Here is a 20,738-nt window from a genome sequence, read left to right as displayed (position 1 = left end):
AGTTCTTTTTCAAATGACTTCCCCAGCTAAGGAGTGCTTACTTATGTGGATGGCCCTGCACGCCCATCCTTTCTCAGCAGTGCACAGAACACCTGTAGCTCGGGATATTTCTATCTATAGATTACATGGTATGGAGAACCCTAATTGCAGGAGAATAAATGAATTAAAAACCTCGATTATAGCATTATAACATATGCAGCTTCTCTCATATTGGCAAGTGCCTACCTCAAATCACTTCAGTGAAAAACAAAACACAAGAAGGCAGTTTCTCAGCCCCAAAACCTCAACATGGAGGAAAATCTTAAATGACCCTTATTGTTTTTTCTTTTGGTTTTGAAAGAAACTGAAAATCTCTTTTTGAAATTCAACTATTTTAATATTGTTTGAAAACTAAAAAGTAGATTGTGCTTGCTAAAGAATCATTAGAAGAAAATATATCAAACCATTGAAATTGGCTCCATTTTGGAAGAGGGATGAGATTAAAAGTCATTGTCTTTGGGGACTCACAGAATGGCTTCTTGCTTTGCTTTGTTTTCATTACCAGTGTTACTTTTTTCGATAAGTAGATATTCTTTTTTTATAATTAAAATGTAATAATGTCCTTGGCATGCAACTATATTATAGAAACTTCATATATACAACTCAGGAATTGCATACATCTATTGTAACTTTTTTTTTGTAACATAATGTTGACATGGGTCAACTTACGACACCAGCTCTCACAGGAAAAGCTAGCCCAATATAGGTAGTTTGCAGCACAGGTGTGAGATCTAGTCCTTGGCACCGCCATTGCAAAGTGGGGGACTAGCTCTGTTTAAAAAGGTTTCAGAGAAGTGGGTCACATCCTCACATATCCTTTGAGAAAGCACCTGGTCAGTAAAGTGGCTTCATTAAAGCCCCTTTCATCTAATGTGTCTATTGCTGCTCTACATTGTCCATTGTCACCTTCCAGAGCTCATGCAGCCACCAGGATGGCATTGCCTTAAGAGGAATTGGTAGCACTTTTCTATTGGTGCATAGGAGGACCACACAGCTAGTTAGCTCGGGAAAGGATGCCAGCTTGCTAACACACCCTGGGTGCATGCAGGGAAGCCAAGTATAATTTCTAAGGTTGGAAGCCCAGTTCCTAAGGAAAAAAACACCCCCAAACACCCCTATAGATTATATGATCATGTTAAAGATAAATGTATCTTGGCTTCTAAAGACTCAGTGCACTGAAGTAGCTTTCTAATCATGATGATCATTTTAAGCTCTGCTGAAAATACATCATTTTCTAGCTCTGTGAAAAGGAGGCTTGCTGGGTACTGAGTTGGACTGGGCCCTGGGCTGATCTTCTGAGGCTTATGCGCTAGTTCCGGCCCAATCTGAGAAATGGAAATGCTAACTTGTTCCTTTCCAATGAAGCAAGTGTCTTCCCTTTTCACATTTCTTTTCACAGGAGAACTGTTCCTAGCCTGTGGAGTGCAGGCCTGTGAAAAGAGGAAGGCAGAGGCAGAAAATGAATATGACTTAGAGGGCTCTAGGGGTCCCCAAACCCAGGAATGGAGACCCAATTGACTCCTTGAGGGCAGAGCAAGATTGCCTTGCTTTGCACCTATTACAGACCTGATATACACCAGAGACGCTGTCACTGTCAGGGAAGTGTGCAAACTGTCTCAGACACTTAGTCCTGAGGAGTACCATATTGTAAGCACTGCGTACCTAAAGCCATGACCCACTGTGCTTGGTATATGATTCTAGGATAAAGGTTATTTATTTATTTTGTCCTGAAGAAGTAATCAAATACCTCTAGGCTCTTCTAATATATATTATATGCCTTAAAATGTCTAAGGGCCTCTCTATGCCCTACCCTCTGTAGCTGGAGTTGGGATATTTCCACCCGTGTTTGTGCTTAGTTTTAGTGCCTTGACTGAAAGGAACATCAGGAAATTCTAGAGGTCAGGTCTGCCCATACATGTACAGTGAGTGATTCAAGTCCTGACAATAAGAGGCTTCTTAGCTACTGTGTTCTGGGAGGATAAGGAGTGTCCAGGGATTCAGGTCCATTCCCTGCCTCTGAGTGACTAATCTTCTTTCTATGACTGAACATAATAATGATTATAATGTGGTGAGGGGTAAACCATATTTACCATGCTCATATATTCTCTTTATGTCTTCTAAGTGTCTCTCATTTTACCCCCTATCCAGTAGACTGGATTACGTGAAGGACGTAAGTACATATCTACATCGGTGGGGACACAGATCAAGAGAGGGCAGGTCCTAATTCTCCTTCACTCCAGCTCCTCTGGAGACAGAGGAAAAGGCAGACGGATGGCCTTAAAGAGTTACCCTGTAAAGAGATTTTGGTCATTGGACAACCACTGCTTTTCCTAAAATTATTATAGACTATGATGAGATTACAGAATTCAAAACTGGAAACTTTTTGACCATTTAGTTGAAAACAAAGCCTGTCTTTGGTTCTACAACTGGGCAGAAAAGAACAAAATCCACTGTCTGGATTTCTCAGACTTAAAATTTCCAGAAATACAAACACCTGCCCAGTGTCTCCACAGCTCATGGCTCTTTCCTTAGTTCACTATGAGTTCTAGTTACCTACCTGCAACAGTGCTGTTCTTCTGCCTTTTGAGGTGTCAGTTTCGATGCATTACTTCTCCTTTTTTCTTCCAGGGTAGCAAGGCTGGATTCAGAATGCTCCTAGGCAGGCCCAGCTGCCATCACTTACAACTCATTCATCAACTAAAGAATAGAACATCTGGAGGCCTGGGAAGCCACGATTGCTTGTGGCTCCCTTCCTTCCTTCCTTCCTTCCTTCCTTCCTTCCTTCCTTCCTTCCTTCCTTCCTTCCCTCTTCCTTCTTTCTTGCCTTTCCTCTTTACTTCCTTCATTTTATTTTTCTTTCCCTTTCTTTTCTTTTTTGAATAAGGAAAACTAATAGGACACTTATAAACTAGAAAAGAAGCTTGGATGTGTGTTTGGGGATAGGGAGATGGTAATGATACCAAACATAGAAGTGAATCACACTGGTTTGACATGTGGATATAGATACCCCATGAGGGGAGGAAAGGCTCTTTCCTTCTCCATTGTATTTCAAGGACTCAGCACTGGACTGGGTCTATGAGAGCAGGTCAGAGCATCTTGCTGGATAAATAAAGACCACCCTTATTCTCTTCTCACCACCTTCTTAGAATCATCAGCTTGAGAACTGCAAGCACAGTGATCCACTTTCTACCCCAACTCTGTAAGCTACAGTGGCAAAAGGGGAAGTCTGGGGGAAGCCAAAGGGCATGTCCGTGTCTCATGCCTTCATGCTGACTCCTGGTTAGAATGTGGGCGAGAAAACTAACCATCGGCACACACTAGGCCCTCCATTCATATGGACAGAATAATTGAGGCTTAGTTTTTGTTGGGAATTCAATGACCTAGATTCCATACACAATGTTCTAAAACTAAACATTTTTCCCTCTTCCTAATTGTTCATTCTCCATGCCCATGTATTTATAAATATTTATCATGTTGCTATTTTGTAAGAGACAATGTTAGGTGTTAGGGATCCAGAGGTGAGCGAGGATGGATGTGAGTTTTTTCTTTCCCTCGTGGAACCAGTAGCAGGGCAAATCGGTGGCCAAATAGTTGTGTGTCTGGTATGGATAAAGAACTGGTAAGCAGAAATTCAAGGTGGGCAGCTAACCATTCCTGCTGACCTTTAAAGATCATTGTTGTTGATATTTTGAGACAGGGTCTCACTATGTAGCCCTGACTGGTCTTGAACTTACAGCAACCCCTGCCTCCGCCTCTTTAGTGCTTGGGTTACAAGCATGCACCAGTGTGCCTGTCTGTACTGGAGCTGACTTGGACAAGCAATCACCTCTGGAACATTCCACAAACGTTCCATATCACAGCCCATTGACAGGGGCCCCCTGGTCTTTGCAGAGTCAGTGGACAACGGAAGGAGGGCTGGATCTCTCCAGTCACTGGTTCTTACCGTTTGACGCAGGACTCAATCATGTCACTTGCCATCAGTTTCAGCCGCTGTTCTAAGTGTTTTCCAAACTCTTCCTCAGGCCAGTGTAGGTCACGGATGAAAGTCTGGAGGGCATCGAGTTTCCAGAACAAATCTTCTGATGTACCTGATCCATTACTGGCAGGATAAGAAATTAGAAATCTAGAGTCATTCAGTGGTCTTGGGCTTGAGAGAAACTAACACAGAGACAGCTGGGGGCTGGAAGGCTTAAGGCAAACAGTGGCTTCCACATACGAAACAACGCAAGTTGGCGGTGGAGGGGGGCAGTCTCCACTGGCAGAATTTGAGTTTTACCATACAGGACTCAGTTCGCTTTGCTCAGCCAATTGCTCCAGACCAGCGAGATGTCTGAAGAGGTTGTTGTCTCCTTATAAGTAGGAGGATAGCGTATGGTAAAAATCAGCCTTCTTTTAATAACCACATTAGCATATGTGATGATTCAGACGAAGGCTATGAACCAGGGGGAGAAGTAAGTCTCCATGGATAATAACTACATGACAACATGCAGTTATTACGATCCAGGGCTTCATGCATTTCCCCAGTTCTCCTCCAGAGTGGAGGCCTCTTGGAAATGGCACAAGACTTTGGTTTCAAAAGGACAATGCTAACAAAGTGGTGAGCGAGGACCTGATTTCTCTCTTGAAGAGCTGGAAAAGGCTGAGGAGACTTCAGATAGAGACAGGGACACTTGGATCCCTTGAATCCCAAAGTCCTGTCCAGTGGCTAACATTCCAATTTTCATAGACCAGCCCATTACATAGGCCCAGGATGAGGGGAGTTGGGACAGACAAGATGAGTGGACAGGGGATCTCTGCGATACTTCAGGGCTCAAAACCTGAGCTCTTTTCCCATTGTGCCATATTGCCCAGTCCTCTACAGATCCAGGGAAATGGGACATGATTCCTTTTTGTATGACGACATCCAAGAGACGTTTACCTGGAACATCCATGGAAGGCCTGTGCATGGGAAACGTTCCACCTCTTCCTCTCTTGCCCTTCTCTGGCTGGCTTTCTCTTTTGTGATCACCCCATTTGGAACTCTGAGGGGTGGCCAGCCCCCTATCCCCTTCCTCGCATACCACTAATGCTAACACAGTAATTTATAAAATGTCCAACACACCATGCATTACCACTTGTTCTGACATCGTCTATAGAAACAGATGAGAGTGGGCGTTTCTATTGTGACAGATGCCAGCTGCATTGAATTAATGCTTCAGAGAGGAATACAGCTATGCATAGATGCGTCCACAGCTACTGCGGGGTGGGAGGGGCAAACTCCCAACATGCCGAGGGGGAGCCAGAGCCTGCGGCCTGCACCAACAGGGCAATGCTTTCAGAGCAGACCAGTCTGAGGTCAGTACGCAGATGTATCTGACACGAGGGAGCAGGTAACATGGAGACACGTCCTTAAAATGAAAGGCGGCAAAGGAAGAACTGGAATCATGAAAAGATATTGAATCAGGCATTTCCTGGTGGGTGACTGAGGATCCACGCCTTCTTTTCAGATGCTGCGGTGAGCTTCATTTAAACGTGGGGATGCATTTCTCTCCATGGAAGTTCAGCCTTCCCCTACCCTACCCAACTTTGTCTAGTCTAAGCCCCGTTTTGGAACTGCATGGTTTATGTTTTAAATCATTAAGTACATATGAATGCAATAATTGGTATTTATTACAACAACATTTTGACACCCATCTGGTTTCAGAGTTTCAAAAAATTCTTGTAGCATTTTTCTCTTTGAAGAGCTTATTATTAAGTTTTGACATGAGGAAAAGAATATTTTCTTTTTATTTTTAAGATAAACTGTTAATGTTAAGGCAATAGCACAAAGATTATTTTGATTGCTGAGCAGTTACCAAAATGTGTTCCCACCCATGCCTTAATTAATGGAATGGAGACTATTATCTGCTTCATTACAATGTCTTGATTCATATCTTTTCAAAAACAGTATCACAGAACATGCATGGGACAAGCTAAGAGAAGCTCTCAGCTGCTTTGCTTTAATTTTAAACATACACTATCTAATCTAATAAACAGACACTATCTAATTGAACTTGTAATATTGTCATCTTAGCATGAATATGATGTATTTTTGTTAGGAAAAATGTTTCTCAACTATGAAAAATTTGGAGGGTTGAATTTGTCTTTAGTAGAGAATCAGACACATTGGCCTCATGATTTCACAGTGGGCTTGTGAGTGACTGTCCTTTTTAAAATAGTAGGTAGCTTTGGGGGCACCAGGTTGAGAAGTCATTGTAATGTCCTGTTCTCTCCCTGGGTTAACTGTGAATCTGAAAGTGCCGAGGGCCACCTTGATGGATGGGAGTCCAAGATTTAAAGACATCACAGCCAGTTTCAGATCATTTTTTATTCCTTTGATAATAACACTTTCCTTTGAAAATGTGCCAATTTATTCTTCCAAGGAAAAGCTTATCTGGCCTATAATTAGCTGTGGTCAAAGCAAAGGATCAAAGGAAGGTGGAGAACTGGTAAACCTTATTTTACTTATTAAATCACCCACATGGTTCTCATTTCATTTCCTTGAGGTAGAACTGAGGGGTGCTGGATCTTCTTTTTGCTAAGGAAAATGGAGAGAGGATTGATTGCCTAAGTGGGAAGAAATGTCCACTCAATCCCCATATCCTTCAAACTGCTCACTTTGAAGAAGTGGCATCAGTTCCAGGCAGAAACACTTCCTCCCACATCCCTGATACTCATGTGAAGGAAGCAAAGAATGACTCTGTACCGAGAATGCAGAAACACTACTGCCAAAACTGAACCGTGTGTGTACTGAATCTCGCATTCTCAACTTCAGAAACCTCCTTGCTGCCTAGACCTCAAAACTTTGCACTATACTTTGACTTTGGGAAGTTTCTACACATGCAATTTACCTAGTCTGGCAGGTCCATTCATAAATTTTCATCGAGCTCTGAACATACCGTTATGATATCCTGCTATTTCCTGGCACCAGAAATATGCTTTATGGCTTAATCAGCTTTGTGAAAATGTTTTATTATGAAACAGAACTCAAAACCTAGTTCCTAGGTAGGCAGGTTTCTTTCATAGACTTGGATCAGATTAGAGATGGCTGGTCAGCTCATCCAAGAATTTTCATAGAATATTTGGGGATGAATAATTACTAAATTAATGGTCCCTGCACTGAAAATGGGGATAGAAATCCTCTAGCAAAATAATCCAGGAAGTAAAACAGTCCTCAAGTGTTCGGTGGGCGTTAGACAAATCTTTAGTGCATATATATAGCAAATGTCTTATAAACACGATGAATGCCAGAAATAAACAATATTGTCTCTGCATGATCAGCAAAACATGTCTAATTACCCATCTCCATCTCTGTTGTATAGGATGTATAGAAATAAGCAATACATATCCATGCCAAGATCACTTAAATTTAAATGAGATCTAATGTGAACTGAATACACACTCAGCATCATATATAGCAGCCATCCATGACGGTGCCGAAAAAGTAGGCATTTGTGGGATGCCTAGAGGGATGTTAACTGGTAGATTTGGAACTTTGGGTAGGTTCACATTGGGTAGGTTCACATTGGGTAGGTTACTGGTTAAACTCCTGTGGAAGAAACAGACAGAAAGAAAAATACCATCACAGTGACAATGCAGATGTGGCAGAAGCACACAACAGCTGTAAATAAACTGGCTCAGTCACAGAAGACAATGGTGAAGACTTGAGCAACACACTTTGGAAAGCAGGTTACAGATGAGAAGCTTGGATGTGACTCAGTATCCAGAGAGAAACGATAAGGTTCATGGGCAACTTAAAAGTGCGGACACTGATGGAGCTCCTGTGTACAGTGATCACATGACTGAAAAGTCTCCGAGAGAACGCTTCTCTTTTCAAGCCTACTGTCAAAGAGTCTAGAACTTGTCATATAATAAGAACCTGATATTTGTGGGATTCTGGTCATGGCTGGAACTGGGGTGCCATGAGGCAATTGAGCTAACAGAATGGTGCGGGAGGAGAGAGAGGCAAAAGGCACAACGTCATTGACTAGGTTCTGGTGTCCAGTCTACAGTGTGGCAGAATGAATTGACTAGGTTCTGGTGTCCAGTCTACAGTGTGGCAGAATGAATTGACTAGGTTCTGGTGTCCAGTCTACAGTGTGGCAGAATGAATTGACTAGGTTCTGGTGTCCAGTCTACAGTGTGGCAGAATGAATTGACTAGGTTCTGGTGTCCAGTCTACAGTGTGGCAGAATGAATTGACTAGGTTCTGGTGTCCAGTCTACAGTGTGGCAGAATGAATTGACTAGGTTCTGGTGTCCAGTCTACAGTGTGGCAGAATGAATTGACTAGGTTCTGGTGTCCAGTCTACAGTGTGGCAGAATGAATTGACTAGGTTCTGGTGTCCAGTCTACAGTGTGGCAGAATGAATTGACTAGGTTCTGGTGTCCAGTCTACAGTGTGGCAGAATGAATTGACTAGGTTCTGGTGTCCAGTCTACAGTGTGGCAGAATGAATTGACTAGGTTCTGGTGTCCAGTCTACAGTGTGGCAGAATGAATTGACTAGGTTCTGGTGTCCAGTCTACAGTGTGGCAGAATGAATTGACTAGGTTCTGGTGTCCAGTCTACAGTGTGGCAGAATGAATTGACTAGGTTCTGGTGTCCAGTCTACAGTGTGGCAGAATGAATTGACTAGGTTCTGGTGTCCAGTCTACAGTGTGGCAGAATGAATTGACTAGGTTCTGGTGTCCAGTCTACATTGTGGCAGAATGAATAGAACTGATAACGCGTTGTATGTCCCAGAGGAGAGGAATGCACTCACCAGAAAGGAATGACCACAATGTAAGATAATAGGTACATTCACTGCTCTACACAAAACATACATGAATACACACATCATACTGCACCTCTTAAATGTGTGCAAGCAGTAGCTGTCAATCCAAAAATTTTTATACATTGTATACATGTATGAAATTTCCAAAGAATAAAGACATTTAAGTAAAACAAAACTGCCAAAACACTTCTTAAGAATACAAACAGCGCAAAGCTACACAGAGAAACCCTGTCTCGAAAAACCAAAAAAAAAAAAAAAAAAAAAAAAAAAAAGAATACAAACAGTAGAGCATTTTAACTCTGTCCACTTTCATTTACAGCTTACGGTCAATAGAAGATTTTTTTAAGTCAGATACCAAATGGGAAGGGAAGACTCACTGATTTGAATGTACGTGAAATAGTGATATACAGAAATTGAATGCCTTCCAACTGCTACTTCTAAAGACAGGAATTTGTGCAAGGGGTGTCAGAATGGATGCAAAGAGGAAGAAATCATACACAGAGGAAGGATTATCTCTGGGGAATTTTGTGGAACTCTCAAAGAAAATGGACACTTTTTCTCTCAAACTCCGACTTATTAAAATGGAGATATGCTTCCACACAGAAATGGACACACAGGGAAGAAAAGAACCCCAGATTCAGGTCTTATGTAGAACTCCCGGACCAAAAAATAGATTTAAAATATCATTTGATATAATGGTAGCTGCCCCTGGAAATCGAGACAGTCAGGAATAATGCCTGATAGCAGCTGTTAGGAAGGTTGAGCATGCTATGATGCTGCTGTTGCTTTTTTTTTTTTAAATACATGTATGTGTATGGGTGTACATACATGCAATTGCATCTGTGTGTATGAGAAAGAAAGAAAAGAAAGAACACAGACAGACAGACAGACAGACACACACACACACACACACACACACACACACACACACACACACTGCATACTTGTGTGGAGGCGGCTACCTTGGGTGTCATCCTCAAGAATGTTATCTACCTCCTCTGAAACAAGCTCTCCTATTGGCTGGGTGCTCATCAATTAGGTCAGACTAGTTAGTCTGCAAGCCCCATGGACCCACCTGTCCTCATTTTACCAGTTCTGGGGTTATAAGTGTGTGCTCCGTGGTACCCAGTGTCTTATGTGGGTTCCAGTTCACCTTCAACCCCTCTCCTCAGCAGAGATTTGACTTCTAGATATGAATGGGCATTCCATGGGTGTATGTGAAAATTTATTGAGCTGTGTATTTTTCTACAAAAATAGTTTAAAGTGAGTCACAACAAATAAAATAGTAGTGTTACCTTTTATCAGCTTTTTGATTTTGAATGAGGTTTGAAGTTTAATTGACTGATATAATGGAAGGGAGATGGTTGGTTTTATGAAGAGGAGGAGGGAGGAAGGGAGAGAGAGAATGTTCAGAGATTCAAGTAAAATCAACTACATTTCTTTGGAGGGTCTGTGTCACGTACTGCTCCAAACACTGGCACTGAACATCTTGCAGAGGCATTTGAAGGGTGTTCCATCCAGCCAAAGTCACTGGCATGATAGAGCCCAGCCTAGCTCCGCATCTGAAAGGAGCCTTCCTGTTTAAGTGGAATTGACAGTACTTTGGCAGAGGACTTGAGGTTCTCTTTTTGGATCTTGTGGGGAAGGAGGAAGTTTCGCCAAAGCAGCTCTGGGTGAGCTGTTTGCCTAGCAGGACTCCTGGAGGCCAGACTGCCTCTGGGCTCACTCTGGGGCAAAGCCGCGGCAAAGGAGCTGGACCTGGTGAAGAGCTTGGATGCCTGTCACCCTCCAGAAATAAGTCATTCAAACGTTCTCAATGGCAAGCCAGCCCTGGGTTAAAAACTGCCAACCTGGCGTCCTCTTCTTTCAGGGAGATTTCAGGTGTTTCACAGATCCATCCCTGCCTGTGGTGCCAGGGTGCCTTTGCGGGGCTGCTCAGGAGAAAGTGAACTAGATATTACTATTAGGTAGAAGAAAAAAAAATGGAACTTTCCCTTCCATGTGTCTCTGTTTTACTGGGGAATTTATTTTGAATTCAGTCCCTAGTGGTTCTCAGCCTTAAACACTGCCACGAAACAAATCCGCTGACGATTTCCACTGAGACATGTGTAAGCCTATATAAGCAAGTGTGATCATTAAATGATACACACACTGAATAATGATCAAGGAATTAGGAGATCTTAGAGATGGTAGCCTGCAAAGTTAAAATGTCAGTTCTGAGCAAATTATAAGTAGCTAGAAATGAATAACATACAAATGTCCACAAAAGCAACTTAATTTAAACATATTAGTGGATGGTGGATACACAAATGGGAAGAGAGCTTCGTTTTGCATACAAAATAAAAAAATACTCATATTAATCAAAACATATTGTTTTTGTAAAATACAGCATTTTGGCTGTGAACTTGGGCTTAAATAGACACATTTCCTTCGTGGCACATGTTGTTAATTGATTAAGTTCTAAAATGATAAAATATGACATTTTTGCTTTTATCAGAAAATAAAGCATATCCCTAATGTTACTAATATTTCATCTGGAATACTAAAGGAGTAACAATCAGAGGTAACTTCTGAGCATAATATTTTAATATCACACATTTAAAGGAGAATTTTGCATAGAACAGGCTCGGGGAATCATTGATAGCTGTAATGAATTATTATTTTTAAAGAGGGCCCTCCAGTGACTACCAGATAACCAGCCAGTCATGCTTCTCTGTAAGAACATTAAGTGTGTGTCTCTGGGTAGGACAAGAAGCAAGAATTGCAATCCTAGTAACTGATAACACATAAAAAATAGCCTCTCACTCATTTAGGGACCTTGCTGAAAAGGGTTGCTTTCACTTAGCTCCTATCTCTAGAGCCTGAGATTACAAAATTCTCATTTGTTCTCTCTCATGTTCATCCATGTTAGAGATGCGTGTACACCTCATTTCTACTGATGGCAGTGAATGTAGGTGGGGCCCTTTTCTTAGAACTGTTTCTAGTCAAGACTGTTTCCATGCGGAAGGGATATGGTTACATCATCTCTCAAATATTTCTGCTTTAAGCTTATGGATGGGGGTAGATTTTTAGATACAGAACATGTTCTACTTTTATAAGCCATTTGTTGCATGAATATATGAAATACATCTGTCTTTTCTTGGTGCTCTGTACACTGAAGCTTCTCTCCGTGTTTGTCCTTAGGTCTAACCCTACTCAGGGCAATGGGTACCCTTTGATAACTTCCTAGAGTCCCAAGTAATGTTTTGTAACTTGTTATTCATTATTACTCAGCCCCAACTTCCTTCTCTTTGGAAATTTAATGCCACAAATGTACTATTTATCTATCTGTGCACTGTATGCAGACCTACATTTTGTATATGAGAACAGTAAGACAATTTACCACAGCTTTGGGACTCTCAAGCCCCATTGAGAACATATCATCTACAGAATAATTCCAAACTTCCTGGGATTTGAGAACCTCTCAAACACCTGCGAGGCTTGTCCCATCCTTGGTAGCCCATGCTGGCCTGCACCAAATTCTTAGTGTCGCTTTGGTCCACTCTGCTCCCCTGCACATTTCCACTGATGTTCATGGTCCTCCTAATGAACCCTGCTTCTTTTGAAATGCTACTCTTCCAGTCATTTCTTCCAGACCTCTGAGTGGAAACTCATCCTCTTATAAGCTACATTCTCACACTCTTTATGTGGTTTGTACACACACACTTTGGTTACTTAAAGCCACTCTTGTATCTATCTGTCTATCCATCTATCTATCTATCTATCTATCTATCTATCTATCTATCTATCTATCTATCTATCTATCATCTATCTAGCTAGACCCTACTAGCTATAAACTCCCAATCTGGAGACTGCACCTCTTCGTCATCTCCATCCCACAGTTCTGCTTCTCTGTTGTGTCCTTACAATCCCCAGCCAGTAGATGTTCCCAGCATTGTGTTGATAGTGCTGAGCCCAGCTGTGAGCCAGGCCCCCCTTGCTCTGTTCTAGATGCAGGGAAGGGAGAGAAGAGAATGTGTAGTTGTGTGTGGACATGCACAATAATATTACTAAGAATCCTAGCAAGGGACATTTTTGGGTTATCAAAAGCCTTGTTTCATACAGGAGGACACCAAGTCTTGGGAAAGTCAACTGAGGAACGATCTTAATTCAGAGACATTGATGGCTCAAGGTATTCTGGATAGTTCCTGGCTCAGGACTTCTTTTAAAATTTTTATTATGATTGTTAATGTGTTTTGACATGTGCCAGGCGATGCACCTGGAGATCAGGGAATAACTTTGTGGAGTTGGTCCTCTTTCTCCACTTTTCATGGGATCTGGCCATCCAACTTGCTAGGTGGTCAAGGAGCAAGCCTTTGCCCTCAGAGCCATCTCACTGGCCCTAGAGTCAGGAGTTCCGGATTCAGTAATGCTTGTATATTTTGATAGCTGGCTACACACAAGCTACTCAAGTGTCTCTTGGATACTGTCTGTTACCATTACATCTTTATCAGTTTGGGAAAGGATATTAGTTAAGGATATTAGTTATCTCAGGCCCAGAGGAGGAACATGTACTGTAAGTGCCTGGAAACCAAGATTTGTCGTCCCTTTCAAGAAGCAGTACCTGCTTTCACTTTCCGGAGTCTCCCTAACATGCCACAGGAGATCATGAAACCAAGGATTCTGTGCTCTCAGAAGAATCCAAGCACACACTGAAGAGAATTTCTCTGTTTTCTCCACCCCAGAAGGCCTCTATGGCATATTTAGTGCAACGAACCACCACTGTATAGCTGGGTGAGATGCTGTCTACCTATGTGCAGGGACTAAACTCCACATTCAGGGCTACCAGAGGACCTGCAAACTATCCGCCCAAATGGATGCTCAGGAAAGGGTTATGGCTTGGGGTTCTATTGAACACTTGGGCCTGTCTTGAGAGAGAGCCTTTGGCTACAGTTGGAAGCTGTGCAGTGGGATTCTCCATCAGTGCACAGAGAATAATGGAACAAGGTTATAAGATACAGGCCCTCTCTTCTCATAGAGATGGACTTAGCTGTTTACCTATTCTACCAAATAATCTCTGTTATATTAAGTCCAAATAATTGTAGTTTTATTTTTCCTTACAGGGAAATAGTTTGATAAAAAGAAACATGAAAGATGTATACTAACTTTTGCATATTTTCTTTTTATCTCTTTTATTCATTGTGTGTGTGCATGCACATGCATCCCTGCATGTATGTGTGTACACGTGTGTGTGTTTGTGTGTGGCAGAAATTGAGAAGACTAGAGGACTGGGCAACCTAAATTTACCCAAGTCACTTCCTAGATGGGGGATGATCCTGATGGAAAGGATTCTGAGTTGGTTTTGGATTTTTTTTTTTTTTTAGTTTTTTTGAGACAGTATTTCTCTGTGTAACAGCTCTTGCTGTCCTGGAACTCTCTTTGCAGACCGGGCTGGGCTCGAACTCACAGAGATCCGCCTGCCTCTGCCTCAGAGCTGGGGTTAAAGGCAGGCGCCACCACCTGGCTCTGGAAGAGTTTTTGTTGTTGTTTTTGATAAAAATTCAAGATGACAGGCATCATCACTTACGGAAGAGGGAAGGTCCTCTGCAAGTGGTCGGGGAAATTCTCACTTGTTCTCTTTGCATTGTTGGAGGAATAGGGAGGTGTGTCTCTCTTCATAAAAACACGTCTTAATCTACTTTTTATTCTCCATGCCACCATGCTGCTCCTCAGAACTTCCACAGAACATCCGTACTGTCTAACAATCAGCTAATTTGTGTGTGGTTAAAAGGAATGTTCATCTAGCTTATGTTTCACTTGGCCTTTTCAACTACTTCCACATAGTCTGAAAGGCATGGACTGTATGACTGTCTGATATGGATCGAACGAACCACAGACTAACAACAGCACAGTTTGGACAGAAAAACATTTACTTACCGCCCCCTCAGCTCTACCCACATCCACGCCACACCTGTCTATGCTCTCAGGTGGATGTGAGGACTCATGACACTTACTCTTTTGAAAGTTTCAGACTTTTAAATTATGGATCCACGAGTTCAATTTCATCAGTTAAAAAAATCCCCACCAAAACCTTCCCAGACTACGACTCCAATTGTGAAAGTGATTTTGATTCTATCTTTACTGCTGGTCGTACTAAGAACACCGAATGCTTCCAAACGAATAGCAGTCATATGTTTGGCTTCTGAAGAAGTTAACAGATTATAAAATGACTTTAGTGACATTTTCACAGAAATTCCTGACAAGTCTCAGACCCTGGGTAGGAACTTTTTAAAGAATCACTTTTAACGATGAGAAAACAAGTTCCTAGAAGTCAAACCCTTGCCTTCCCAGTAGAATGAGACCCCAAATCTAAGGCTCTGTAGGAACCAAGGGTGGTATCATTTCCCTCCCCTGTGTGTTGGCAATAGTACCTTCCACAGTTAAAACCAAGCAAGGAAATGCTATTTCAAGACCATTGCTATTTTCAAAACATGAATATCACTCATTTAAGCCTTTTCCTCTTCACAGCTCTTTTCCAAAGCACAATGGTCTTGATTATTATGACCAATAAATAAATAAATATCCCCTAGTGAATGTCTTATCCTCTTAAGGATCAAGTTTTAGACTCCCCAGTTAAAAGTCAACAGACCCATTACCTTTCTTTCCTTTCAAACCAGGAGCTATGGGATATCAGCCTGCTTTCAGTTTGGGCAAATAAAAACCAATCCTCCTGAGACTTTTAACTATGGAAGGGAACAGAGGGAACTGTGTCAGTCAGGGTGGCCTAGAGATTGATATTAGAGGGGGATTAAGGTATAAACCTGCTGCACAAGATGATTCCGTACTGAGGAAAGTCTCTTGAGTTCTTGTCTGAGTTTCCTAAAAATGCTAGCACACCCCCTGTTTTGTTCCAGGTTGCTATATCTCAAAGATGTAAAGGGCTATAGATAATACAATAGTTTCTTAAAGAAGTAGGGGAAAGAGCCCAAACAAGTGGAGTCTGACAGGGCAAAGGCAGTGCTAGGCTTTGCCAGAGCTTTTCAAACCAGATCACAAAACCTCCATATAGAGTGTCATTTTCCAGGAGATTTGGGATGGGTCCCTGGCAGTCCGCAGGCACAGCTTGCTCCTCCAATAGCAGAGGAAGTACTGGGTCTGCCAGACATACTCAATAACGGAGACTGCCCAGCAGCTGACAACACACAGGATCCCCCATGATTTGACCTGCAGGATGTGTAACCAATAAACACTTGTATATTGTGGTCAGCGCTTCCCCTCTCCTGGGGACCTTATGAAAAACACTGTGGGAAATAGCATTTGAGTAAGATAAATAGAAAGAATAAATACCACATCCCTCAGTCCTTCTATGTCTTTTGTGACACTAAGGTTCCAATTAATAAAGCACACTTCTAACCTCTTCTCTCTGTCCCATTCAGTCAGGGAAGCCATGAGTACCATATTAAGAAATAAAACAAAGCTTACTCTCTGTTCATACTAACAATGATAGTCATGTGACACCAATAATCCATTTCTGTATGATTCTGCAGCCATTTGTCCCCAAATTCCGATGGTATTAAAAGAGGTTTCCTTACTTGACTGGTTCCCATGACTCCCGCTCAAAGCCCCTGTGAATGGATTGTGCAATTGAGGACTCCATCAGATCCACATATCTAACAACAAGTGGGGCAAACAGGTCCTGCAGGTGTTTGTGAAATTTTCCATTGCACAAATTATCTAGAACAGATAAGCAAAATCATGGTCAGAACCACAGCAATGTTATTGAAGTACAGTGTATACACAGAGCTTATTGTCTTCTATGTTAACACCCTGCTTCTAAGGAAAGTGGAAGAAAAAAATGAACAGGAACAGCATCGAGGCTCATGCTTGAGTCTGTGTAGAAGGGAAATGTGAATAAGAGCCACATTTGTGTACTCTTATGAGAAGTAACGTCCCACAGCATTTGTAAATGTTTTATCTTACCCCTCCTCTACCTACTCATACCAGGAAGAAAACATATCCCCTGTCATCTCCCCTCCCTCATCAGCCTCGGGAAGAAGGACTGATTGCTTTATGGCTGTCATTACTGCCAGACACTGAAGTGCTTCAGGGGTTAGTTGGCTAGAGGCATCTTTTATCTAGGAAGTATCATCTGGTAAAAACTGAAATGCAGAAATAGGTTAAGCTAACTAATTTGCTAGAGAGTAAATTAAAAACAAGAAATGGATACCTCTTCTCATATGGCTCTTGGGGTCTGCTGATAAAGACAGGCAAGAGAACTTCTGTCTACAGTTAAGTCTCTGTGTGTGTGTGTGTGTGTGTGTGTGTGTGTGTGTGTGTGTGTGTGTGTGGTATGGTGTGTGTGTGGCGTGTATATATATGGTGTGTGTTATATATGTGTGTGGGGTGTGTATGTTTGGTATGTGTGTGTCTACATATGTGTATGTGTGGTGGGTGTATATGTGTGTGGGTGGTGCATATGTGTGTAATGTGTGTGGTGTGTATGTGGTATAAATGTATGTATGGAGTGTGTGTGTGTGTGTGTGTGTGTGTGTGTGTGTGTGTGTGTAACAATAAAACAAGGAGGAGCTTTGTCTAACTCACAGTCTGTGGAATAAAGACATCTTAGCAACCTGTTTATCTACATACTAGTCAGGAAAAGCCAATAGTCCAGGATGATACATACAGTCTGTGCGGAGAAAGTCATTCAACAGCTGGAACAGTGGGAAGCTGTCCCACGAGTCTGGGGGCTGCACCTCTAACGCTGCATCCATGTCCACTGCAAAGAGTGACAGGAACGTCTCCGCATGCTCCACCATCAAGTCTGACCACCACGCGAAGGCCTTTGAAATGTGGCAGAAAAACAACGGAGAGGTGATGAGTATCGCTGTGGGGAGAAAGGTGTGTGCTCCAACCCTCACTGCTCAAGACTGACTGTGCATCCAGCGGGGTGTGGTCATTTATTGTAAAGAGAACAGCAGTTGGATATGAGTGGGCCTCTCAGCGTCCCAGGCACTACTCTGTAGAAAGCCTTGCTCCTGACCCGGAGGTCAGAGGACACCGCTGCAGGGTGTCAGCTATGGAACTTCTGCTCAATTTACAATAACTCAGTAGGCTTGGGCCATGCTCTTCCATCGCTGCTGGCTGGTTCTTGCTCTAAGGTGTAGAGTTTGGGAGTTTCTTCACTGTGTTTATGGGTTTTCTGCTGGTCTGTCTTGAAAACTTGTAATTACTGTTCATTCACATTTCCATATCCGGGAGTTAGTTTTCTATGGTCTCATCCAAACGCAGGGACTCCTACTGCCCTACACACTGAAACGTTACCCCTATATCAGACTAAGTCAAAGCAAACCATTATTAGAATTCCTACACAACTGTTGAGTAAAAAGTCTATCTCAGTAGGGAGCCTTTGTGGCCTAAAGGAAATATCAGGCTAAACCTAGAGAACATGGAACAAGGTTAGGACTTACTTTTCTGGGGCTTAGACACATATGTACATTGAAAACCAAAAAATATCAGTGAAGTAACTCATTTTCATGCACATGGGCCCTTGGAAATCATTGTGCAGGGTTTCAGGGTGACATTCACATCAGCCTAGGCCGGATGTGAATGCAATTCAAAGGCATGCATGCATGTAGGCTAATCATTTCTGGCAGGGGGCATGCAGAATGAGTGGTGGTGTCAACAGTCCCTGTTTTGCTGATTTCAAAGAGAGCAGAAAAACAAACATTGCCAGCCTCTTCTTGTCCCCCACCTCCCCACTCAGTGCCGTAAAGTATTTACACTAGAAACACTTTCCGGAGCATTCACCAAAAAAGATGGGAAGGCATTTGGAAATATGAAATATGATTATGGAAATAGTTGTATACATGAAAGGGTTTGTTCAACGGCCAAGCTCCTCTGTGATCTACTCCTTACTGAGGGGTGTTCTAACAGCCACTAGGGGGCAGGACAGAGGCCACCTCTCCTCTTCATGAGATTCACTTTACTTACTTCTCCTTTATCAACATGTGGCTGGTTTGCAAATCAAATGGAAAAAATCAAGTCATGTACTGTTATTTAGGGATGGCTTGGCTGGAACTAGACCCCTGTTGTTCCCACTGTAATGTACAGTAAAACCCCACTGATTCAGAGCATTTGAAGGGGATGCTGGTCTCTGAGCCAAAGGCTGAAACTGTTGGACTTCCTAGCAAAAGATATTTTATTGCTTTTGAACACAGCCTGTAATTGGGTACTAATGTAAACGGCATTCATGGAATCTCCAATGTTTAGCACAGGAATGTATTAGAATGCTTACATTTCCCCCAGTTTCTAAGTAATTGTTGATAAATTGGCCTGTTAGTTAAAAAGGTGGGAGACTTAACTTTGTAGGTCTAAGGACGGAAGAAGGAATTGTATGCCTCCAACTTACAAGAGAAGACTTGACAATTCCCATAGAGTGCTGATATTATACTAAATATTTTACTTAAGAAAAATCAAAATAGCCATAGGTGCAACTGAGTCATCACAGATTTGGGCTTGAAGGAAAGCGACTTCATTGTAGGCTCACCACCCGGCGATGAAAACCCTGGGACTGAGTCCAGAGGAAGGAATCCTCCCTTTCCCTGTCAGAGCATTTCCAGCCTGCTGCCATTTAGGGATGAATGCGGGGATTGCTAGAGTCCTGTCCTCAGCCTGACTCTATATAGGGCTGGTTCTTCCCTCCTCATCTGGGCTCTCTGTAAAGTTAACAAGGTACAGCAGGTGTTGGCTGGCACTTTTTCTTCAGTTGGTTGACCAATGTTACATGTTCAGGGTGTGGTCGGGAAGACAGTCTGGGGAAGAATGTCGTCTGTTCCCATATACAACTTTGTTCTCAGAGGACAGGGAACATGGACAGAAAACCAAATCAAACCCAAACCCAGTCAAAAGCATGAAATTAGAAAATTCTTAACCTGACTTCAGATATGGTTCTTAAGTTTAATTTAAAAAACTTGCAAACAAGAGACCACGAGGCACACAGTATCTCTCCTCTGTGGAGAACTGAGTCCTATGCAATTTATTATTGAGCAACTCTTAGTCTTTGCAGGAACAGTCACATAGCCTGGGTACATTATGAGCCTACAGCGAGCAGTGGCATCACTATGGAAGCCGGTGCAGTGAATGAGGAGATTTTAAATAGGGGACTAGGAAAGAAATGAAAGCCAAGGTATTTCTTTGTGGCACCTTGTAATCAAACTTGACTCTTTAAGAAGTGGATAAAGAGTCTCGCTAGGGTAGTAATAACTAAACAGTTGAGGGTAATTCTCATCGAAAGGACAGTGCATGGCTGGGCTGAGCAAAGGCTAGACTTTATCTTCAGTTTGCTCTTCCAGGTGAAAAACCACATTTGCACACAAAGTCATGTACGTTCACCGGCACCTAAAGTCTCAGGAAACCTTTTCTATAGACAATACGGAGTTACACATTGGATTGTAAATACTTACCTGGGACTTTTTATTACTCAAAGACAAAAGCTGTGTGCTTCAGGGCATACAGTTCACTACACTGAACACACTATATATTCTGCACACAAACTAACATGTATATATGTACCCCTCGATGCACCACAATACATATATACATATACATACGTATACATAGAGAGAGATTAGGAAGGGGGAGTACATGAAGATATAATTTGTGTGCCTGTGAGGGGGCCAGGTTCTGAGAAGAAAATTCTGCTGCATATGAGAGCAAAATGTGACAGCAGCTTCCACATACAGCATGTGTGAGTAGTAAAGAAAGGATGCACTCTTGGTGATGAGAGTTTTTACCCTCTCGGGACATTTAGTGTATTATATTGGGATTTTAAACAGCTTTGAAGAAGATTACTTGGTTTTTGCTGGGGTGGGGGAGGGGCAATCCTTTTGTCACTTATTTGTGAGGTGTCCACAAATAGTATGTTCACAA

The 20,738-nt window shown here is 42.3% G+C and overlaps 1 protein-coding gene across 11 annotated transcripts in view; it reads right to left on the bottom strand.

Annotated features, from left to right (window-relative positions):
- The window catches only part of Cadps (calcium dependent secretion activator), a 445,492-nt gene that overhangs the window by 79,481 nt on the left and 345,273 nt on the right, over positions 1-20,738 (bottom strand). For 5 of the 11 annotated variants that reach the window (XM_052734114.1, XM_052734108.1, XM_052734109.1 and 2 more), the window contains 5 exons: positions 18,801-18,821; positions 17,494-17,650; positions 16,403-16,544; positions 7,460-7,606; positions 3,983-4,138 (listed from right to left, as the gene is read on the bottom strand). In XM_052734114.1, the coding sequence (XP_052590074.1) occupies positions 3,983-4,138; positions 7,460-7,606; positions 16,403-16,544; positions 17,494-17,650; positions 18,801-18,821 (623 nt within the window). The remainder of the gene's footprint in view (positions 1-3,982; positions 4,139-7,459; positions 7,607-16,402; positions 16,545-17,493; positions 17,651-18,800; positions 18,822-20,738) is intronic. The other 6 variants (XM_052734117.1, XM_052734118.1, XM_052734119.1 and 3 more) reach the window with 3 other exon arrangements.

Source organism: Peromyscus californicus, unplaced genomic scaffold, assembly GCF_007827085.1.
Source record: "Peromyscus californicus insignis strain IS unplaced genomic scaffold, ASM782708v3 Scaffold_12__1_contigs__length_115047231, whole genome shotgun sequence".
NCBI classification, from domain to species: domain Eukaryota; kingdom Metazoa; phylum Chordata; class Mammalia; order Rodentia; family Cricetidae; genus Peromyscus; species Peromyscus californicus.
This window is presented reverse-complemented; position numbering and strand designations above follow the sequence as displayed.